This window comes from Dendrobates tinctorius, unplaced genomic scaffold (genome assembly GCF_039654945.1).
Source record: "Dendrobates tinctorius isolate UK_male_01 unplaced genomic scaffold, ASM3965494v1 ptg000071l, whole genome shotgun sequence".
Classification (NCBI taxonomy): Eukaryota; Metazoa; Chordata; class Amphibia; order Anura; family Dendrobatidae; genus Dendrobates; species Dendrobates tinctorius.
Window position 1 is genome coordinate 10,606,142 of NW_027361739.1, and position 24,797 is coordinate 10,630,938.

General features: G+C 45.8%; 1 protein-coding gene across 5 annotated transcripts in view; it reads left to right on the top strand.

Moving 5' to 3' along the window:
• The first annotated feature begins 3,864 nt into the window (after window positions 1-3,864).
• The window catches only part of KANSL1 (KAT8 regulatory NSL complex subunit 1), a 127,952-nt gene continuing 107,019 nt past the window's right edge, over window positions 3,865-24,797 (top strand). For 2 of the 5 annotated variants that reach the window (XM_073582375.1, XM_073582380.1), the window contains exons 1-2: window positions 10,463-10,648; window positions 23,818-24,796. In XM_073582375.1, coding sequence (XP_073438476.1) covers window positions 23,913-24,796 — 884 coding nt within the window. In that variant the 5' untranslated portion in view covers window positions 10,463-10,648; window positions 23,818-23,912. Of the gene's footprint in view, window positions 3,912-4,966; window positions 5,055-7,690; window positions 7,806-10,194; window positions 10,309-10,462; window positions 10,649-20,003; window positions 20,326-23,817; window position 24,797 lie in introns of those variants that run through there. The other 3 variants (XM_073582378.1, XM_073582379.1, XM_073582377.1) reach the window with 3 other exon arrangements.

A 24,797-nucleotide genomic window follows, 5' to 3' on the forward strand; every position in this document is an offset into this window, starting at 1 on the left:
AACCGCCTCCAAGATTTCTCCCGAATATCCCCCATCCTCTGGAATGCCATGCCTCAACATGTCCGATTATCCACCACCCTCGGATCCTTCTTTTCAGGAAAACTTACAGCCTGCAATGACCATTCTGCCGCCTCACCACCGCCCGAGCTGCCGCCTCATCACCACCAGAGCTGCTGCACCCCCGACCTTCTGTCTCTTCCCCACTATCCTGTAGAATGTAAGTCCGCAAGGACAGGGTCTTCTCCCCTCTGTACCAGTCTGTCATTGTAAATTTGTTTACTGTTAACGATATCTATAACTTTGTATGTAACCCCCCTTCTCATGTACAGCACCATGGAATTAATGGCACTATATAAATAAATAATAATAATTCCTGTGGTTACCCCCCCCCCAGTGGTCTACCCAACTCCAGTTTTCTTCAAAAGTTTGAAATCACCCAAAATCATGCCAACCTGCCACCACTTTCACCGGTCATTAGGGCAACAACTAGAATGCGAAGACGTCACGTTGCCGGATTGTTCAATCGATGCCACTGGTTATTGCATCTTTATGAGCAAAGTTTTTATTTCACCGAATATGCCCAATGAATGCAGCCAAAATGTTATTTTCTAATATATGATGGAGAGCAGTAGACTTGGACCTGCCCCTTAAAACACAGAGATTTGTGGTACAATTATTGGGGACAGGCTGTCCCCCCAATTTTACTGTGTTCTCAGGCAGTGCTAAAATGCCTAAACAGTTGCCAAATAATTGATTGGCCATTCATAATCCCAAATAATAGTCTATGATAGCAATAGATGCTATGTCTATGACGTTTGTAGTTACACCATCATTGCAATTCACACGCTGCTCTTTAGGCTTTTGTGTGACCCTCCCAATGACTCCCTAGATCGCCTACAACCTCATCCTGTCCCTGGTCCTGATACGGAGATAAAAGGTTAAATGGCTGCAATCAGAGTGTTCTCTGATTGCGCACATTTAAAGAATGGAGCAGGAAGGGGTTTAAGTCAAGGCTGCATAGCGACGTGTCTCCTTGCAGCATCGCATCTAATCATTTCCTATGGAGTGTCATTGTGACATCAGACCAAGTCGCAAATGTTTTGAACTGTGTCGAATTTTCTGTTGCAGGTCAAAAATCACCCGCGACTCGCTTCTCATGGAATTCAATGCAAGTCACATGTGTCTGCGACTTCTGTGCGACTTTGCTGCAATTTGGCCTTTTTTATGCAAAAATCACAGCTCTAAAATAGCCTCAAACTTTAAAGGGAACCTGTTCGACACTCGATCCCCGGGCAGCATGGGTCCGTTATTGCTGTGTTTCACAGGAATGGTGGCTGGGGACAATGCAACTAGGAGGATTAGTCCAAAAAAGCAGGTCTCAGATGACTTCTCCACGCACTACTCCTTGACTTATAGGTCCGTATGTGGAGCTGGGCAGGGAGACACCGTAGGGGGTCTACCTTTTGGACTAATCATCCTAGTCGCTTGTCTTCTACAGTCCCAAAGTACGTTTTTCTCTGAAACACCACAGCAGATTATAGCTACAAAAATGGAGCCGGTCTCTGAATCATGAGGCTGGTGGATATGGCAGTATATATTAGGGAAAATGATGTCTTCCTGAATCCAAAAGCACATCACACGGCCGTTGGGATCTGTAAGTCTATCTCATTTTAGAGCTGGGCGGCATCAAGTCTCAGGTAGTCACATAACAAGAAAAGATCTATGATTTCTAATTTACTGCAGTGCAAATGTTTATTTTACTCACTTATATAGCACCATTAATTCCACAGCACTTTACAGACATCATCACTGTCCCCATTGGGGCTCACAATCTAAATTCACTATAAAGATGACTATGGAAGGAAACCAGAGAACTTGGAAGAAACCCACACAAACATATAAACTCCTTGCAGATGTTGTCCTTGGTGGGATTTGAACCCAGAGCCCCAGCACTGCAAGGCTGCAGTGCTAACCACTGAGCCACCGTGCTACTGTGCTGCCCATTCCATGGCTGCAAATCTGCAGCACATCACCGTCACAAGCACATTATATTGTGGTCTATGATTTCAAGGTAGCTCGCGACTTGCAACCAAAACTCCAAACTTGGCTTTGGGTGACAGTTATGTCGTGTGGCATGCCCGAGCGTGACCACATGGGCAATCATCTGAGGCCACGACAGGACGTCACGTGCCGTGCAGCCCCTGGCTTATTCACCGAGCACTATAGGGCAGAGTTAACACTTTGTGAGACTAATGCCAGTCGTTTGTCTCCTAATATGGGACTTCCCGGGCCAGGCCAGATATTGGCAGCAGACGTGGGCTCTTCTGTCGCCTGGGGGGGTCACATACTTTGCTGATATAAGCGGTGGCCCTGTGACTGATGCCTGGAAAGCAGGAATATTTCAGTGTCAATTTCTGATCTTTTTGGCACAGAATTGACATCAGCTCCTCCACTAATGTAAACATAGGCCCAGAAGAGGGAATATGGCCTGGTCTGGTGGCTGTGGGCACATAACACAGGGACAATGGTAACAGGCCCTCAGGGCTCAGCACTACTGGGCACAGCAGGCAGGATATAGCATGCTGACCCACAGAACTGGGGGTGCAGAGGGCGGCTGTGCTATATGGGGCTAGGGGTGCACTTCCCACCACTGCTCCCAGCTTCCCTCCTATGCACTGGGTATACATGTATACATAGTGAGGGGCAGGGGCACAGTCAGGGGTCACTCTCACCCCCATGACATAATTGCCCCCCTTCCCCCCTAAACATAAGCCTAAAACCAGGCAGGCACACAGTAACGGCACTAAACCCCGCCCACTCGCCTGCCCTCCGAGGCTTGACTGGCAGCTGGTCTTCCAATCCGGTAACGCGCTCGGCACCGTTCTCCAATCAGAATGTCAGAGGGGAGGGAGATGGGAGAGGCCGTAGCCAGCAGCCCTGGTTGAGCTGTGCAGGTAGGTGCAAGCAGAGGGGTGCGTGGGGAGTGGGGTTCATGCACCAGGTGGCACAGGGTGGGGTGAGAGGGGCACCCCTGGGCATGTAGGGAAGCAGGGGCTGGCCAGGTGTGGGGCACTGTAGTGGCTGGATGTGGAGAATGGCTGGAGTAGATGCCTCTGTCTTCATCAGCTATAAACAGGCCAGATACTGGAACTTTGTATGATCAGCTGGGCTCTGATACTCTGTGCCATGGCATAGTGCAGGATACAGCAGGTACCTGGCAGAGGGGCTGGCTGGGAGGATCAGGCATCGGAAGGGTTAACACACACACATACTGTATATATATACAGTCATGTACACGCACCTAATGATATGCATAAATATGGATCCGCCTTGCAAGCACAGAATCTTACACACATATGTATGTGACTATATATAATCATACAGCCACACGTATATCCATGCGCTCACACCTATGATTGGCCATATCTCCATATAAAATGTATACGTACATGTAGTCGCATGCAGTAATATTTCTTCCTGCACATCAATAAAGTCAGTTGTGTATCTGATGTGGAACCCAGGGCGGAAATCTTATCCTGGGATTTCTGCATCGGACTTGCAGTCTGAACTACCAAAGGACCGCATGAATCCTATGTCATGGGGCTATCCTGCAAGCGGCTGGCCACATAAAATGGCTCCTTTAAGTCGTCACCTATTGAAGTGGTTTTCAAATCTGTGACCTTAAGGGTGGCAATTGGAATGCGTCTGCCATGCGGTTTATGTGCCACGATTTTCTGAAAACGTGGTAAAGAACGCAGTATTGCTTTCAGCTTTTTTTTTTTTCCTTATCATGATGTATTACAAAACAAAACTAAAAATCTTGTGGGACTAATTTGGAACCATACTTCCTTTCCTTTCAGGGAGAATTTTCAGCAGACTCCTTATCATCAGACACAAGGTTGCCATGAGAGGTAATACTGATAACACAGGATCCATCAATCACAATAGACAAGATCTCTGATTTTTATTTTTGATCTAGACCATAATAATGGGGGGAAAAACATTGCCCCAAATTGTAAAAATATATTTAACGCAAAAGCGTGATTTAAACAATAGGTCATTTTCTGATGACACATTCCCCTTAAGAACTTCAAGCCACACTTAAGCTAAGTTCACACAAGGACGTAAAAAAAATAATTCACTGCTCATTCAGAAAGTGCAGATGTTATTTCATCAGTATGGCATCCAGTATCATACATCAGCAGTTATGAAAAATTTTAGAGAGCAGATACAAATTCCGAAGTTAACAAAGGCAAAGTATCCATAAAAATTTCATGCTATAGGGTTGATCCGTATGGGATCCCATTTTTTTTATACCCACCCATAGACTTGAATGGGCAAGTTTCATTCAAAACATGGAAGAGAATGGTGCTGGCTGCCATTTTTCTCATACGAACATTCGGTCCGTGGGAAAAAATGGTCATCTGAACAACCCTATTAAACAACATTTGTTTTTAGCGCTTTTTTGTTCCCTAACAGCACTTGGACGGAAAATATGGTTGTGTGAATGTCACCTTACAGGTATTCTAGGGATGAAAGGGTTAGCAGTAAGTAAGAATTATGGGTCACTGTACTGCAGAGAGCCACACTGTCACATTTCTATCCCCTGGAAGCAAACATGAATGGTTCCCATTGAATAACAGCAATCAGAGATCTTGAAAACTGAGCGGAATCAAGGCAGGATTGTGTAACTTCATTGTACGAAAAGTTGTAATACCCCTTTAAATACTTAGAATACGCGTACATCATTATCATTGATCCATTTGGAGATCAAAACACCAGAGAGAAGTATACAGACGCAAATTATAAGTTGGCAAAAGAGAAATATAAATTATGTTTAAGAAAAATAAAATGTAAAAAAAAATACAATAATGTGCATAACATTTTTGGGATCCAATCAGATCGCAATTGATGTAATTTATTACAATAAAAATTATGTTTCAGTGTTTTTGTTTTTTATTTCCAGGCCAAAACATCCCAGTATCACCAGACAAAAGGAGAACTTTGTGTAGTGGGATTTGTGAGAAATACAGAATGCAGCAGCAGTCAGTGAGGTAAGTATACCGGATGCATAAACATACATGTATCTTAGCCTGGGGGGAGCAGTTGTAAACCCAACCAAAGCATGATGTGCTACATTACAATGCCAGCAGTGTGTAGAGCACATGAGGTTCAAGTCCCCTATGGAAGTAATACATTTAAAAAAATGTTAGATTTTTTTTTTTTTTAAATCACCATTTAAAAATAAACATTTCTGCTATCGCTATGTCTGATAATGCGATCTATAAAAATATCAAATTAATTAACCCATACGGTAAGTGTTGTAAAGACAAAAATAAAAGCAAAATACCAGATTTGATGTTTTTCAATCCACATACCTTAAAAAGAGTCAATAAAAAGCAACTAATACGTTATATGTTCCTCAGAATGGTATCAGTAAAGCATCAACTCGCCTAACACAAACAATAAGCCCTGATACAGCTCCATTGACGGAAAACTGGAAGCCTTAGGCTGTGTGCACACGCTGCGGATCCGTAGCGGATATGGTCCTGCGGATCCGCAGCAGAACTGCAGGTGATGTACAGTACCATTCTAGCCTATGGAAAATTGAAACCGCTGTGCAGACGGTGCAGATTTTTCCGCGCGGTTTTGACATGTCATTCTTTTCTGCGGATTCTGCTGTGGTTTGCCATCTCCTCCATCGTGGAGGTGATAAACTGCAGAGCAAAACCGCAGGCTAATCCGCAGGTCTTTTGACCTGCCGATTTACCTGCAGATTGTGCAAAATCCGCGCGGAAAAATCCGCGGGTGAATCTGCACCGTGTGCACATAGCCTTACAGGTTTTGTTTTGATGAGGTCTGTGTAGTGAACAATTTGGTGAAAAAGATGACATACCACATAGCGGAGGAAATTTATAATGACATCACGGCCATTCAAATGACACACATTACATGGGTAACTTGAGTACACCAGATTGGGGCCCTCCTCTATTCAGTCCATATTCATAAAGGGGTTGTCCGGCCTTAGGCTAAAAGTCTGCAGTCACTATGGGTGACTGTAGATTGGTGCTCATATCAAGCGCACTCTGTGCTTTGAGACTTCTCCATGGCCGGCACCTGGGGCAGGCGGTCATGTGACCAAAGGTACATACTTAAGGCCACATTCCGACTAGACGTGTCTGACTTTGCCCAATACATGACATTGAGTGAGGCTAGACGCATCTAGTCGGAATGTGGCCAGAACTATACAAATTGCATACTTGTGGTCACATAACCTTCTGCTCCTGGCACCTCCCGGAGAATCCTCAAGACTTTTACCCTAAGGCCTCATACCCATTGGCGATTAAATCGGCCGATTGCAATCCGATTTTTAATCGGATTGCACTCTGACCCATGTTAGTGAATGGGTGACATCTCACTTGCGATTTTTTTCTCAGCCAAAATCGGTCTGAGAAAAAAAATCTCAGCATGCTGCGATTTGCGTCAATAGAAGTCAATGGGTGCGATTAAAAAACAGACCAAAAACGGACCATCCGTTTTCCATCCGTTTTTGACGGATACATCACTATTCTGTGGTATAGAACACTGTAAGTGGTCCTGTAAATGACTGTAGAAAAAGAGTGGCTGGGAAAAAAAAACGGATGGAAAATAAAAAATCGCATAGAAATTGCATGACACTGGCATAACACTCCACCCTTTTTCCCAGTCCAGAAATCGGACCGTTTTTTTAATCGCCAATGGGTATGAGGCCTTACACCGGACAACCCCCTTTAATTGTTTCCTTAGTAAGGCATGTGCACAGTCATTGTAAATTACACCCTTTCCGGTCTCAGAATATATATATATATTTTTTTAAAAACCGTCTTTATTGAGTGTAATACAAAGTATACATATAATGTCCCATAACATAACAGAAGAACATTTGTGCAATATTATTACCATTAGATGGCATTTTTTCAACTATAACCCCCCTGCCCCTCCCCCTGGTCTCAGAATATTTATGTTTTTGTTAATTTGTGTTTTTTCTTTTTTAATCCCCTTTTTTCAAGACCCATAAACTTTTATTTTTTATTTTTTTGCAAAAAAAATAAAATAAATTCCACCATTGTTTTTTAGGGGATTTTTGTTTTTATTATGTTTATTGCGTGGTAAAAATGATCATTTTCCTGTAACTTTTTTTTTATTTTTCAGTGATAGACCTGTGTGAGGTATTGTTTTTAGGATTTTTAGGGTTAAAGGTGTAAAACATTAAAAACTTAAGTTTGTGTTGCCGTATTTGTAAAAAATGGGGATTGGGTTAAAAGGCAATAACAGGAAGTTGTAGACTCCTGGTGAACATAGCATGGCCTCACCTAAAAAATGCATTTAAAAATATACAGAGCGAAAAGTGCCACCATACTCTAAAGTGTCGGCCCATAGCAACCAATCACAGCTCGGCTTTCATTTTACCACAGCAGTTTAAGAAATGGAAGCTGTGTTGTGATTGGTTGCTATGGGCTAGAAAAACACTTTTGATAAATGAGGCCTATTGTGTGTCAATGCGGCCTAGATTGCCAACCTCAGCTTCTCCAGTCGGAGTGGAACTACTGTTCTCAGCATGCCCTTGAAGCTGAGGGAAATCTTATTGGTTGCTCTGTTTGGGGACGTTTTGGCGCTCATACATAATATATGGCTCCTCTTATTTCTACAGATGCCCCTTTCCCAGGCTGGATACGGCCATTTGCGTGTTTCTATGTGGTTTTGGCTTCATGACTGCGCACGGACAGAAGTTTCTTGCCATCAACATGTGGATCTTCTGGATGCAGGTAACCAGGACAGATCTGATATCTGGACATTGCCCCTTTTTTGCCAGTCAAATATTTGCTTGAGAATCTATATGTAATGGCTGGATCTTAGTAAATGCTTAGACATGGTGGGTCACACATACGTGCGTGTATAGACTCTCATACATTATGCATCGGCTTGTGTAAAGGAATCTTTAAATAAGTGCTGGTCAACTTGTTAAGACCCCATACACATTAGATACCTGTCGGCCAAGTGCTCATTCACTCCACAGCTATTTCTCCTGCTTCCCCCATATACAGTAACACTCAGCCGAGCTCTCCTATACTGTCTATGAGACACTATATTAGACTCCTATGGTGGCGGCTCATCTCCAAAGGGAGCGGCAGCTGAAATTCTATGGCCCTGATCCTTCTCTACCCCAACATCATCTGTGTGGGAAGACTCATGAAGCTCCCATACACAATTGCTGAGTTCCGACGAATTTTCTCTGCTGTGGCCTTTAGGCCACGTTCACACATTCAGTATTTGGTCAGTTTTTTACCTCAGGAGTGGCACAATCAGAGGAAACGTATAATAGAAACACGTCACCTCGTCTGTATTTTTCACCCACTCCTGGGTTTGGCTTACACATACTGAGGTAAAATACTGACCCAATACTGAGCATGTGAACATGGCCTTATAACGTGATCAGCTTGGTATAACGTGATCAGCTTGGTATAACCTGCCTGTGTGAATGGGCTTATTATAGGCCACGTGCACACGCTCAGTATTTGGTCAGTATTTTACCTCAGTATGTGTAAGCTAAAACCAGGAATGGAACAATCAGAGGAAAAGTATAATAGAAACACGTCACCACTTCTGGATTTATCAGCCACTCCGCATTGTGACTTACAAATACTGAGGTAAAATACTGACCGTGTGAACGTGGCCTTAGGCATATGCTGCAATGGATTACAGTGACTGTCCATGATCACATTTGTCATGTATGTTTTTTTCCCAATTAGTCACCCATGATTTTACCAAAAGTCTCTACTAACTTCACTTGTAGAAATTTTGCATTGGGATTCAGTGACAAAAATGGATTAAAGGGATTTCAAGCTTTAAAGGGGTGCCCAGCAAAGATATGATCTAGCCACAGGATAGGTGATAATTTATAGATCTGGCGGGGCAGGACGACTATCGGGACTTTTACTTATCTAAAGAATGGGCGCTTATAGCCTCTATAGGGCCTATACACACGGCTAATCGGCAGAGTTATTGGAACTGGATGACATTTTTTGTTTCCTGGAGCGGCTTTTGTAGCATGTCTGGATTCGGGTGCGGCCTCATGGTGCCACCGGTCACACAGCCGATATTCTGCAATGACTTTGCCTCACGTTCCTGCGGCCATTGACAGAGCCAGCTGCACTGTGTGACCACGTTTATAGGAGTCTTATCTTACGGTGTACTGGATGAATATCCCCACATGGGACTGTTGGATGTCAGGAGGTTTTCTAATGTTTTTAGAACTATTTGGTCTCCAGCTGTTGAGGAACTACAACTCCCAGCATGCCTGGACAGTCGAGGGCTTGAGACTACTGCTTTACAGGCATGTTAGGAGTTGCAGTTTAGCAACAGATGGATGTTACTGACTACTGCTAAGGAGAAACTAAAAGCAAAAGCGTTAATACCCCAAAGTAGAGGGTTTTTTTGCATTTGGATCATATGGTACAAAGTCCTATTTATTAGCCTAATTAATGTCTTTATTACGGTAATTATAGAAGTGTGTGAATTTATCTAAGGCCGCAATGCCTGGACTGCCAGTGTATTGAAGTTACAGCTTTATATATATAATCAGGTTTTTAGTCCGGGTTGAAAGATCTACGATCAGTCTGAGCATTGAGGTCCATATACGGCCCGTGAAATACACGCGTCTCATCCCAGCCTAAGCCATTGTTCACACGAGTGTTTTAAAAGTGCTTTTAAACAGGTGGCATCTGGACACACGGACCAGTGCAAGTCAATGTGGCTGCCCATATCATCGTTTTTACACACGTACCGATGATCTGTGTGTAAAAAAACGCGGCAGGCGGTACTTTGATCCGTATTTCAGATCAGGCTTGACAATTATAAGTCAATAAGCGCGCAGAAAACCGTCGGTGCGTCATGTATTTATCACAGATCCAGTGCAGTTGTTAACATTGGAAACTGCATTTGGCCTTTTATTATTTCTTGAATTGTTCATGTCAAACCCGTATGGCATATGGATGTACAAAACGATTGCGTATGGAAGCAGAATCGTCTGGATGGTAAATAGACGATTTAGTATACGCCGTCTGAACCCGGCCTTATGGCGTCAGATATTAGCAGCTCGTGTAATCCGTGCATTATACGCCTGTTGCGTAATAAGACCGGTGGTAAATGAACTCCAGCATGTGACACGTTGTGTAAGCTCCACTCCCCTCTGGTGGCCATAGCCTGGTACTGCACTCCCATTTTTCTGAGCAAGCAGCAGTTGGAAATACCATTGAGAAGGCAGAAAGGGTAGAGCTCTTCTTACAGACATGCTAATGTTTGGCTCATTTGGCGCAGATGCATTAAGTCCTTTTTATCTAAGTGCCCGTGGTGCTGTCTGGAGCCCTGCACAGCTTCCTTGGCTTGCTTTATTGGTGTGTAGTGCTTGCGAGACGTAGAGGTGCATGGTGTCCTCCCCTGGGGCCTCCGTGGACTCATCCTGGTGGTGTAGAGGGGAGGGAGTGTTGCAGGAGCTCACATTAGTGCAGCTTGTGTGTGGTTAGTGCAAAGCTGGAATATGATTCAGAGGCAGCAGCAATGATCGGTGCCGTCTCTGTGCTGAGATCCGCAGCTTTTCCCTCGTCTGCCTGTAAGTACACACTTTGCCTTTAATAGGGTTTCCTACCACATTTGCTTTAGGTCCACGCCTTCCTTACCTCTATTGTTTTGGAATTTCCCTCCATGTCAGCCTACCATGCTAAGGACCCTCCCCACCAAACCCCCGCAATCCTGCTGCAAAAGTGTAAGCTCCGCAGGCCACAGCCCCCTTCTCACTTTTCACATGACCCAGACTCGTGCATATACTTTTAAAGCTATGTATTTCAGGAACTCTTTTTTTTTCAGGGTGTTATGGGATTTGTAGTTTTTTGGGAGGTTTTTTTTTTTATCTACTAACATGACATATCCATCGTTGCTCCCTTTTCAGGTTTTTACTCCTATACCCTAGTGGACTTTTTTTTTTTTTTTCTTCTATTTCTAGCATTTTCTGTAGATAATATCTTTTCCCAATCCATTGAAGAAATACAACTCTTATGTAACACAGTTGTCAGTGAGGTATTGGGGGATGAGAGGAGCAATTTACTAATTCCTGCTCATTTTTAAAAATATTATCGGTGGAAATGAAGCGAAACGGAGTCCGGGGGTTAGTTCATGGTGGCATAACTGAGCAGTGCTATCGGGGCAGGCTGTTTTTTTTTTTTTTTTGCCTAATGTACTGTGACCTCGTGGTTGGTGTCTAATGTGATAGAATTACAGACTACGGCGATGTGCGCTTTGTTTTCCATTAGCACAATGAACCCCCCCCCCCCGCGCCTGTAGATTACCAGGACACCCCTGGATTGTATAGAAAAAGGGATAATTATTTCAGGAGCGGTCTGTATAATGACGGCTTTAATCCCAGGTGTATTGTGTGGGGTAAGGAGCATCGCCTCTGCCGGGACAGGATTAATTTGGCGGAATTATGATGCTGCGTCTTGTAACGACTGTCAGCTCTAGCATTACGAATGAGCCAGTGTCCACTAGATTGCAAGCTCTTCTGCACGGCGCTGTCATGTTATGCAATACGTCAAGCCCCGTGCACTAGGGTGACCCCCAGTAAATAAAGGATCTACAGTGTCACAGGATAACAGGATTCCAGTTCACGCATGCAACACAGGTCTGAATTTCTAAAATGCCAGATTGGTTTCTAGCCATTTCCTCCACTGCAGATTTCCAGCTGTGGCATGGTGTGCTGGATGCTAGGCTGGTGCTCCCGCAGTGTGGGAGTCAGATACAGCCCCTATCTGTAAGCAGGAACATGCTGCACTGAGCTGGAGGCAGCAGCATGCTTGTTTTGCATTGTGCCTGTGGGCTCTGCCAGGACTACATTACCCTGCATGCTTTGCTGTCTCCCCTCTGACATCATGCCCCTCCCTAGGTTGTTTGTGTTGTGCGCGGGAGGCTCTTTGGTGCATTCCTGGCGTGTGGAGGTGGCCCTCTAGTGGCCACTGCTGTAGCTGCTGACAGTGTGCTTTTATTTATAGTGTCAACATATCCTGCAGGGCTGTACAGTAGAGAACAAAGACCAATGCTTACCCCGAGCTGCGTCTGGCTGTGCTCTCGAGAAAATGAGGGGTGCGCTAAAAAACGCACGAGAAAAAGCGGGTAAATAGGCGTCTTATTAGTTTGGCAGTTAGCCCTTATGGGACATGAAAATATTCCAAAATATATTGTGCTGGAGCAAAGTTTTTTGGGGAAAGAAGCAATATAGTGCCCTATGGAGGCATTGTAGGTATGTCTGATCTGCAGCGCCTGCATCTGGCGCAGTACTGGGTCCGAGCAGCCGCAAAAGTGATAGTTTCAGCATTACACAATCTGGCAGCACCAGACAAGGTTATATATGGCTGACCTCCACTCATACATGTAAATATGGCTGCTATACACTACAATTTATTAAAAAAAATCCTACACAAACTTGATGCCACACCACGTTCGTTTTGGGGTGAGGGACCCTATTGTAACCTGGCCAAGGGTATGTGAAAGGGGTGCCTTTTAGCATATGTTTAGTCATAGAAGGGGTTTGTTGGATTTTACAAGAGCAGGAAGTGATATAAAATCAGACCGTAACCTAGACCTACAGATTTAACTCTACCGCCAGCTCTAGTGATCACCACCGGGTTCTGAACTGTTCATGTGACCCCTGCAGCCAATCGCTGGTCTCAGCAGGGTTATTTGTATGTATGGCACGTGACTGCTAGGTCCTGTCTTATGTTCCTACAGTTCAGCATAGACATTAGTGATGAGCGAACGTCCTCGGATAAGGTGTTATCTGAGGACGCTCAGGTGCTAACCAAGTGTCTGCGGCGGGCTCGAATAACACGTTGGAGACCCCGAAGTTGCATGTCTCGCGGCTTTTAGACTTAGGCTTATTTCCTAACAAAGCCACAATCCCTGCATGTGCTGTTGAAAAGCCGCAAGACGTTCAGGTACAGGGACTCCATTTTTCGAGCATGTTGAAGTTACTAGGTAAGCACCTGAGCGTGCTCAGATAAGACCTTATCTGAGGACACTCACTCATCACTAGACATGTATGAATTGGCCCCTGTTTGCTGTCTGACATACACAGGCCACCCCATCTGATTGTCTGCAGATTTCTCCAAGTGTGCTGAGATCTGCACCAACGTGAGTGATGGCAGCCTTGCTATATACCCACACTGTCCTTTACTAAAATACCATGATCCTCTTTTATGAAATTGTCCGTTTGTGGCATTACGGGTGATGAAGCAATCCAGGCCTACAAGCACAAGGTGCGTACTGCTGTCACCAGCCTACCATACTGAAAAAAGGCTGCAGCAGAGCGATTCACATTCCCAGGGAGTGGTGTAATGCCGTCCAGGTGTGTGTTCATTGTAGGCTCCACACCCACAGCCGCACCAGTGTCTGCAGCACTGGCCCTGCTCTCTACATGTGAGCTCGCCAGCCACAGGACCGTACGCTCGCAATCTAACCCATTCATCTGGTGTTCATGTACTGCGAGATGTCCACAGCCATGCCATCAATGGATAGTTGTTCTCACAACCTGATAGCGTTTTTTTATTGGTGTAAACTTGTAGATTCAGCAAATTGGATATGCAGTAATTTTCTGGTTATGGACCCGTCACCGATCCTGAAAAGTGTGGAGTGTGGGCACAATATTGCCCTCCATGGCATCATTCCTGTCCACCCAAAGTGATGGGAAATGTAACACAGCCGTGGTCACTTAAGAAGATGCAACCAGTGCTGTTCAGAGGAGCTGCTAAAGTGTTGTCATGTTGGGAAAGGGTCTCAGGATGGTCCTCCACCCATCACAAAGTGACTGCCTATCTTAGTAAAGCACTGTTCACATGTCCAATAATAATCTGTAAGAATGCATTCTGTAGCAATCCTTTTAGCCTGTTTTTAAATAACTGATCTCTGCTGGATCCAGTAAGCAAAAAAGGGATCCGTCACAAATGAAAGAGAAGCTGATAGCTGATTAACGATCCGTATTCTGTTAAACAAAAAAACGGATTGAGCGGAAATCAGTTATATAACCCCTTCCTTACCGGTGAAGTAATAATACGTCATTGGTAAGGTCCCCCGCTTTGAGGTGGGCTCCGGCGGTGAGCCCACCTCAAAGCCGCAACATGTCAGCTGTTATGAACAGCTGACATGTGCCCGCAATAGGCGCGAACGGAATCGCCGTCCGCCCGCGCCTATTAACTAGTTGAATCCCTCTGTCAAAGCTGACAGCGGGCATTTAAATAGCATTTCCGGCTGCCAGGCCGGAAATGACCTCATCGCCGACCCCCGTCATGTGATTGGGGGTCGGCATCATGTTGCCTGGACAACCAGAGGTCTCTGAGACCTCTATGGTTGTTCCAGGCATATGGCTTTCAGCGCCACCCAGTGGTCGGCGCTGAAAGCACAGGAGTAAATTTGCTACATATGGGCGATCTGCTCATCGCCCATATGTAACAGAGCCGATCGGGTTGCGCATGCTTCTAGCCTCCTATGGAGGCTATTGAAGCATGCCAAAAGTAAAAAAAAAACAAAAAAAAACTAAAAGCACGGTGGCTCAGTGGTTAGCGCTGGGTTCGAATCCCACCAAGGACACCATCTGCAAGGAGTTTGTATGTTCTCCCCATGTTTGCGTGGGTTTCCTCCGGGTACTCCGGTTTCCTCCCACACTCCAATATCATACTGATAAGGAATTTAGAGTATGAGCCCCATCGGGGACAGTGATGAAAATGTGTGCAAACTGTAAAGCGCTGTGGAATATTATAGCTCTATATAAAAATAAAGATTATTATTATATTAAAAGTTCAAACCACCCCCCCTTTCATCCCAATCAAAATAAAACAGTAAAAAAAAATCCCACATACACATATTAGGTATTGCCGCCTTCAGAATCGCCCGATCTATCAATAAAAAAAAAAAGCATTAACCCGATCGCTAAACGGCGTAGCGAGAAAAAAATTCAAAACGCCAGAATTACGTTTTTTTGTCTCCACGACATTGCATTAAAATGCAATAACTGGCAATCAAAAGAACGAATCAGCACAAAAGTGGTATCATTAAAAAATGTCAGCCCGGCGCGGAAAAAATAAGCTGTCACCCGACCGCAGATCACGTAAAATGGAGATGCTACGGGTCTCGGGAAAATTGCGCAATTTTTTATTTTTTATTTTTTTTTTTTAAGCAAACTTTGGAATTTGTTTTCACCACTTAGATATGAGGACATAGACATGTTTGGTGTCTATGAACTTGTAATGACCTGGAGAATCATAATGGCAGGTCAGATTTAGCATCTAGGGATACCTAGCAAAAAAGCCAAGCAAAAAATAAGTGTGGGATTGCACTTTTTTTTGCAATTTCACCGCACTTGGAATTTTGTTCCCATTTTCGAGTACACAACAGAGTAAAACCAATGGTGTCATTTAAAAGTGCAACTCGTCCCGCAAAAATAAGCCCTCACATAGCCATATAGACAGAAAAATAAAAAAGTTATGGCTCTGGAAAGAGGAGCGAAAATCGAAAAAAGCTCCGGTAGTGAAGGGGTTAAAAATGGACTAAAATGCTGTGTCTGCACATCTTGGATTACTATTGGATTCATTCTAACTAGTGATGAGCGTGAACGTGCTCGGATGAGGTGTTATCCGACCATGCTCCGGAGCTAACAGAGTGTCTTCGGCGTGCTAGAATAATACAAGTGCTTCTCACAAAATTAAAATATCATCAAAAAGTTAATTTCAGTTTTTCAACAGAGTGAAATTCATATTGGATATAGTCATTACAAACAGTGATGTATATCAAGTGTTTATTTCTGTTTAATGTTGATGATTATGGCTTACAGCCAATGAAAACTCAAGTCATTATCTCAGTAATTAGAATACTTTATAACATCAGCTTGAAAAATGATTTTATAATCTGAAATGTTGGCCTACTGAAATGTATGTTCAGTAAATGCACTCAATACTTGGTCGGGGCTCCTTTTGCATCAGTTACTGCATCAATGCGGCGTGGCATGGAGGCGATCAGCCTGCGGCACTGCTGAGGTGTTATGGAAGCCCAGGTTGCTTTGATAGCAGCCTTCAGCTCGTCTGCATTGTTGGGTCTGGTGTCTCTCATTTTCCTCTCAACAATTTTGTGAGAAGCACTTGTATGTACGAGTCCCCGCGTCTGCATTTCTCGTGACTGTTCGACAGTCGCAACACATGCAGGGATGGCCTAAAGAACAGGTAATCATGCATGTTTTGTGGTTGTCGACCAGCCGCGAGGACTCTAACATGTCGTTCGAGCACCCCGAAGACACTCGGTTAGCACCCAAGCTTGCTCAGACAACACCTTATCAAGCACATTCACTCATCACTAGTTCTAACTAATGACTACTGGACATGTGAACTGAGCCGAACATAAGCCAGGGTTATTCTGGTACCACTCACTACCACACCGAGAGGTGAGCAGCACCGATAGCATTATCTGATCTGTGACACCTTTTCTGGGGTGAGAATGGCAGGTAAGGGGTAAAATATCTGGGTTTCTTATGACTGGTGACAATGCACCTTTATAATAAACTAGCTGAAGAGCCCAGCGCTGCCTGGACATAGTAACTAACTACAGTTAGTTATAACAAATTATAGTGTGTATATGTATGTGTGTGTGTGTGTGTGTATGTATGTATATATACACTCACTGGCCACTTTATTAGGTACACCTGTCCAACTGTGTGTTAAGACTTAATTTCTAATCAGCCAATCACATGGCGGCAACTCAGTGCATTTAGGCATGTAGACATGGTCAAGACAATCTCCTGCAGTTCAAACCGAGCATCAGTATGGGGAAGAAAGGTGATTTGAGTGCCTTTGAACGTGGCATGATTGTTGGTGCCAGAAGGGCTGGTCTGAGTATTTCAGAAACTGCTGATCTACTGGGATTTTCACGCACAACCATCTCTAGGGTTTACAGAGAATGGTCCGAAAAAGAAAAAAAATCCAGTGAGCGGCAGTTCTGTGTCCGGAAATGCCTTGTTGATGCCAGAGGTCAGAGGAGAATGGGCATACTGGTTCGAGCTGATAGAAAGGCAACAGTGACTCAAATTGCCACCCGTTACAACCAAGGTAGGCAGAAGAGCATCTCTGAACGCACAGTGCGTCGAACTTTGAGGCAGATGGGCTACAGCAGCAGAAGACCACACTGGGTACCACTCCTCTCAGCTAAGAACAGGAAACTGAGGCTACAATTTGCACAAGCTCATCGAAATTGGACAGTAGAAGATTGGAAAAACGTTGCCTGGTCTGATGAGTCTCGATTTCTGCTGCGACATTCGGATGGTAGGGTCAGAATTTGGCGTAAACAACATGAAAGCATGGATCCATCCAGCCTTGTATCAACGGTTCAGGCTGGTGGTGGTGGTGTCATGGTGTGGGGAATTTTTTCTTGCCACTCTTTGGGCCCCTTGGTACCAATTGAGCATCGTTGCAACGCCACAGCCTACCCGAGTATTGTTGCTGACCTTGTCCATCCCTTTATGACCACAATGTACCCAACATCTGATGGCTACTTTCAGCAGGATAATGCGCCATGTCATAAAGCTCGAATCATCTCAGATTGGTTTCTTGAACATGACAATGAGTTCACTGTACTCAAATGGCCTCCTCAGTCACCAGATCTCAATCCAATAGAGCATCTTTGGGATGTGGTGGAACGGGAGATTCGCATCAGGGATGTGCAGCCGACAAATCTGCGCCAACTGTGTGATGCCATCATGTCAATATGGTCCAAAATCTCTGAGGAATGCTTCCAGCACCTTGTTGAATCTCTGCCACGAAGAATTGAGGCAGTTCTGAAGGCAAAAGGGGGTCCAACCCGTTACTAGCATGGTGTACCTAATAAAGTGGCCAGTGAGTGTATATATATATATATATATATATATATATATATATATTAGTGCCTACAAGTAGTATTCAACCCCCTGCAGGTTTGATAAGATGCAAATAAGTTAGAGCCTTCAAACTTCACACAAGAGCAGGATTTATTAACAGATGCATAAATCTTACAAACCAAAAAGTTATGTTGCTCAGTTAAATGTTAAATTTTAAACATACAAGTGTGGGTCAATTATTATTCAACCCCTAGGTTTAATATTTTGTGGAATAACCCTTGTTTGCAATTACAGCTAATAATCGTCTTTTATAAGACCTGATCAGGCCGGCACAGGTCTCTGGAGTTATCTTGGCCCACTCCTCCATGCAGATCTTCTCCAAGTTATCTAGGTTCTTTGGGTGTCTCATGTGGACTTTAATCTTGAGCTCCTTCCACAAGTTTTCAATTGGGTTAAGGTCAGGAGACTGACTAGGCCACTCCAACACCTTGATTTTTTGCCTCTTGAACCAGGCCTTGGTTTTCTTGGCTGTGTGCTTTGGGTCGTTGTCTTGTTGGAAGATGAAATGACGACCCATCTTAAGATCCTTGATGGAGGAGCGGAGGTTCTTGGCCAAAATCTCCAGGTAGGCCGTGCTATCCATCTTCCCATGGATGCGGACCAGATGGCCAGGCCCCTTGGCTGAGAAACAGCCCCACAGCATGATGCTGCCACCACCATGCTTGACTGTAGGGATGGTATTCTTGAGGTCGTATGCAGTGCCATCCAGTCTCCAAACGTCAAGTGTGTGGTTGGCACCAAAGATCTCGATCTTGGTCTCATCAGACCAGAGAACCTTGAAACCAGTCTGTCTCAGAGTCCTCCAAGTGATCATGAGCAAACTGTAGACGAGCCTTGACATGACGCTTTGAAAGTAAAGGTACCTTACGGGCTCTTCTGGAACGGAGACCATTGCGATGGAGTACGTTACTTATGGTATTGACTGAAACCAATGTCCCCACTGCCATGAGATCTTCCCGGAGCTCCTTCCTTGTCCTTGGGTTAGCCATCTTATATTAGACATGCTTTGCTTGCACAGATCTGAGACTCTGCCCTGCAGCTGCTTTTTGTGACTTTGTGTATTGAAATGTTTGAGCCCTTCACATTTTGTTGGTTGGGGGCTAACACAGTGGTCTTCAACACTGACTGTTGTGGAACCACAATTCCCAGCATGCTCTGGCAGCTGCTACATCATTGTAAATATCATTGTGTGTTGTAGAGATTTTCTGAAGGTTTCCATTTTCACCTGAAGGGTTTTGCCTCATTTTTAACAATAAAGTCACCTAACTCCATTCTGTCCCGGTCCATCTGCTGTGTGCGCCTCCTCTGTACGTGGTCACTACACATAGCCGGTCACGAGCTTTGCCCCCCGTCCCTAAAATCCTCTAAACGCTCCTCCTGGTAAGTGCAATAATTCCAGATGAGTGGGGAGTCTTCACACACGGTCAGTGGGTGACACTGGCGACCTCTGCCGAGCCGGATACTTGTGCGCTACATCTGGATTAGGGACATTCCGATTAATTGTCTGCGGCCTATCAGAAGTTGTGGGATAGCAAATGCTGCATGACAAGTTTTCCTGTCACGAGGTAGTCCTTCTTATGAACGGCCGATGCTGGGCCCTAATGAATAAGAATTCTACCGCTGCACCCCCTGTAGATACCCCCTTATCTATCACCCTACACTCTGAATTTTGATGCCAAATGTCTGTTTTTGGTCACAAGGTGGATACTCATACTATGGAGGGTCCCAAACAACCCTAACTATAGTGAGTGCAGGGGGCCCATGTGAACTCCATACAATAAAAGACATTTTGTATTGGGGCCTACCAGTTCTGTAAATAATGCGGAAATGAAGCTGGCCCCTGACGACCATGAGGTGGGTTTGTGGTTCTGACTGTACTGCGCCGTCATTCCTCAGGTTGGCCGCACGGGGGAGCCTGGGAGCAGCCGCCAGTGCTGACAGCCCCTCCTCTCCACGCTTCCTCCCCCCGATGTGAGTCTCCACCTCCCCCTCCCTCGCAGTCTTCCTCTCCGTCCGTCTCTCTGACGGCGCCATTTTGCCCCTCTCCTCCCCAGGATTCGGCGCTAGCTCGGGGGAGGCCACTGCAGCGCCCCGGCCCCACGTTTTGCCCTCGGGGAGGCTGTCGGCCGGTTTTCTTCACCCCCGGGGCTCGGTGCATTCTGTCCTGGGAACTCTCTGACTAGGAGCACGTTACATTTTTTATTATCCGCCCCCCCGACCTTTCCTATTGCCCCCCTGTGGGGGGGGAGAGAAGAATTCTGGATAAGAAGACCCCCTGGTGCCGGAGCCCCCCGTCCCTCCTCCTGGCAGCGGACTATCACACTCCTGTAAGTCTCTCCACCTTTTATGCCGCTCTCCCCACCCTTTCCTGTCCCGCGCCCACTTTAAATGCCCATATTTAATTTGCTGTTAAAGGGCCCCTGCCCACTGGTCCCCTCAGTAACCCCTTGCATGCCACCGCCCTGACCCTGTGTGTCGGTGGGGGAGGGGCCCTGTATATGCTGTGGCCCCTGTAGAGCCCGTCATGTGACAGATGGAAGTGTGGCTGCCACCATGGTCGCCTGCCCGCAGTCTGCTGATTAATAAGGCTTTGCCGCCATTGCCCGCTCTGCTTGTGCTGATCTGCCATGCCCCCCAGTCTGGACCCCCTATCTCATCCTCAGATCTGCGGCTTCCCTCCCACCTCTTTCTCCTTTTGGGTCCTTTGTGTTCTGCATTGATCCTTCCTGGCTGCTCACTCTGTGGGTGATGGTCGCACCTTTTCTGACCCTCGGTGAGGACCGTCGCCCGCTTCCAGCTGGTCTCTGCCTGTACTACTACTTCACCATCTTCCTACTTGCCTGCATGCCCTCTGTGATTGGCGTCCGTAGCTCTGTCACCTCTAGCCTGACTATATTGTTGGGACCCTCCGCACGCTCCTTTCGGTAGAGTGTAAGCCTGCGAGTCCTCGCACTTGGCCTTTGTCTCAGACTTCGTTCCTGCAGTGCTAGGAATGTATTATGCCGCCCTGTAGTGCTGATGAACACGTTGTCACCCGCCTGTTACTGCTGACATTAGTTTCCTTATGCCGTCTGTAGTGAGCAGACATCACTTTGTGGAGTGGTGAAGGGTATGGGAACTAATGAATGCTGATTCCCCTCGCCTGTCAGATTTAGGGCTGGGGTCACGACCAAAGATCTGTCTCCGCATAATGTAAGTGAATGGGACCGTAAAAAGTTTGATAGTCGTAACTCTTGCTGCAGTCCCCATTCACTTGCATTACTCTGATCTTCGCTTTCAGTCACCGTGTGTCTCCAGCCTTAAAGAGATGGCCTAGAAATAGAATTAAAAAAGTGTTTCTAAAGCGTGCCACTCCTGTGCACAAGTTGTGTGTGATATTGCATGTTGGTGCTATTCACTGTTACAGCAGAGCTGCAGTACCAGATGCAACCATTGGACAGGTGTGGCGCTGTAGAAGAAAGCGGCCATGTTTTTTCTAATCCTGGGCAACCCCTCCTTTACCCACAGTAATACTCTCATGGCCATCTAGATTATTGTTGTTCTTGGCTTTGCAGACAGTCACATGTCTTGTGTGTCACACCCCGGATGGGGGAGTCTTGTGTAATTGTTACTACGGGTTGTTTTTGTTCAGTGGAGAGCAAAAATCATCTTTTTTTTTTTTTTTTTTTTACTCTTCTGGATGTGAGACCAACCTTGGATGACCCCCCCTTTTATTTTGCCTTCAGGATCCAATTTGTCTAAGGTGGCCGCTGTGCCCAGAAATGTGTTGGTGGCACTTGACTTTCTGGGTGGTTTTTACTTATTCAGGAGCCATATTGAGCTGCTTAAATATTTGTCCAGGCCTTGCCGAATCTCCTAGGGACCTTCTTGGGTTCTTAATTAGTGACTTGCTATAGGTTGTGTTCACATTTGTATCAGTTTGTTGGATCTGACATAGCAATGTGTATTCTCTTCTTTCCCATCTAATCAGTGATTGACACAGCGGCTCCCTGCCAGACACCATTGTTAGTCAGTGGGGTCCGTAGGTTGCCCGTCAGGCTTTGCATCGTGACTTCTGCTTAGACATAAAGCCTAGTGCGGATGTGAACAGAGCCTCGTTTAGTAACTTTGTGGTGTCGTGCATTTGCCTGGACAATAAGGGCCCTTTAAGGACTGTGCTTCAGGAGGCTGCAACTGATGGGACAGGTTGGGAGTGTGGATCGTTTAGGGGAATGGATCAGTAGAGAAGCCACCTCGTGGGTGGTGTTCATAGGCGTCCATGGAAAATAACAAAAAAAGTTAGGTCTCTTACCAAACTTTAGCACTAGGCTCATGGGCACTGTCTTGTCCTGACGCTGATGGGTGTAGTTCATGAGGAGACATTCAAGTATCGGCAATACAAACTAATAATAATTGGTACGTCGGTGACTGCCAAGGCTGGACCTCTTGGTGGAGTCGTGATGCATGTAATGTAGACTTTGAAAGGAAAATTAGTTTTATGATGTTTTTAATAGATGAAAAATACTAAGTCAGATCCTAGACTGAGAAGCGGGTTGTTATCTGAAGACTGCATCTGTACAGATATCCTACTAGTACTTTGTGGGGGTGGGGAGGACCTAGCTTAGGACCCCTTTATGAGCCGGCATGGAGATGAGTAGAGATGCTGGGAAACCAATAGCGGGACCGGTTCGTTGGCCTTGTCGGTAATCTGTGGCTGCTAGACAGGAGCCCTGAAAGCCACCATGTACCTACCAGTATCTGCAGCTGTAATTTTGATTTGCTACCGGAGTGTCGCGCTGCAACAAATACTCCACGACAGGCCAGCTAAGCAAAAGAAGAGCATGGCTGCCAGAAGGTACAAGTTGGTTCTCAGGGCTCCCATCCAGCAGCCACAGAATGCTGATGTGAGCGATGTACCGGGTTCTGCAAATCGATTCACACCAACTTTAGAGGTGAGTGTTTCCTTTTCTGGTGGTTCTGAGCCATTCTTGTGTTACAAGTTTGACCATTCATGTTTCTTGCAGTGTCTGCGCCATAGGCTTCTCATGACAAACTAGCCATGGGGTGCAGAGCCATATGCTGGTAGTGTTATGTCTGATGGAGACAATGGGTTGTATGGCTGGCTGGCTGTCCGCTTGCCAGAACTTGCCTATCACCAGAGCATGACTTGCATATTCCAGAACATGACCTGCATATTAGTTATTTTGTTCTAGATCCTAAATCTAGTACACTTCTTGGCCATTATTTGTATCTTTGGCAAATGAGGGCCCTTACTGTTTTTAGATTGTAGGATTTGTTTTTTTTTCCCCACGTTTCTAGGAATCCTTTTCAATTTCAGCACATTGAGTACTTTTGGGGGGGATTTTCCACTTTGACATTTTTGTTCTCAATAATCCTATTGAGTTAAAAAGCAAAACTTTCCTCAAGATTCCCCCACCGCGCCCTTTCTGCCAAAGCCCAGTTCCATGCAGGTCTCTACTTCCTGCTGCAGTGATGACACGCGGGCGCGTGACTGGCACCGCGATGGCACCCGACACGCGGGCGCATGACTGCTGCAGACATTTTCTGCCTGAGGCCAGTGATCGACAGAAGTAATTTCCTGAGTGTTGAGAAGGACCAGTAAGAAACCCGGTATTTTGATGCATTGTCAACTTTTTTTTTTTTTTTTTGTCATATTTGTCCTTAAATTCATATTTGTGTCCTTTTTACTGGTGTCCATATAATGGTCCACTGCGTGAGATATGAATTACTGTGTAAATAGATGTTTTATATTTTTTTTTTTTTTTTTTATAATTTCATCATGATACTGATTTTTTTTTTTTTTATTCTTTTTCCTTCAGGTACCCCTCATTGGAGTTGCTTGGGGGCAGTGTGGCCAACGTCAGCCCCCCCACTGGGGAAACATCCCCCTCCCCTGCCCCATTCCTTGTGCTGAATGGCTGCGATGGCACCTGCTCTCACTGACCCTGCCCCTGACGCCCACAACCTGCATTTCAAGCTGGCGCCCCCATCGTCCTCCCTCCCTCATGGTGAGACCAACGGCGGCTGTCTTCCTCCACCTGCCCCGCCAGACCTGGTAACAAATTACAGTGGAGCGCCTGGAAAATTGGCTGGGGTCTTCACTCCGCGGTCTATCTTGTCTCAGTCACTGTGTCGGGGGCGTTCCTCCATTTTGGAGCTCAACCTGGAGGAGCTGAGGGGAATTGCCAATTCTGGAAGAGGGGGCCAAGGAGGACCTTTAAATGGACTGGCTAAACGACCTGCAAAGCCAGCTGTGGACAAGCCCCCAAGCCTTGTCATTCCTGCTCTGGATCCTCGGGTCAAAGCCCCAGTTGTTCCTCCCGGCTCTCCCGATGAGGAACATGAACAGAAGGGGTCTCGTGTTGAGCATGGTTCTGATACGCGCTTGAAAGCCTTGTTACGGCGCCATGGGGAGATGGAAAAGAGGGCACGCTCGATTCAGAAGAGGCTTCAGCTAGTCCAAGCCAAGCAGGTTGAACGACATCTCCATCAACAGCTTGGAGGTCTGGTCGGGGCGGCCTTTGGTCGAGGTCCAGATACTCCACGCAATCGTTTGACTGTGGTAACACGGAAAGCTGATGCCCAGCGTAGAGGAGAAGTGGGAAGTGCCAGTGTGGATGCTTTTTTGAGGGGAACCGCTGGGGAACTGGAGAGACTAAGCTTTTCGGGGTCTGCAACTCTACAGGCATGTGAGCGAGGATTTGACTCTGATGCCACAGAAAGTAGTTCAGGAGGGGACTCTGATGTGGAAGAGGATGAACTGAGGCAGGCGGACCCACGGCAGAGCCACATCCCTCTG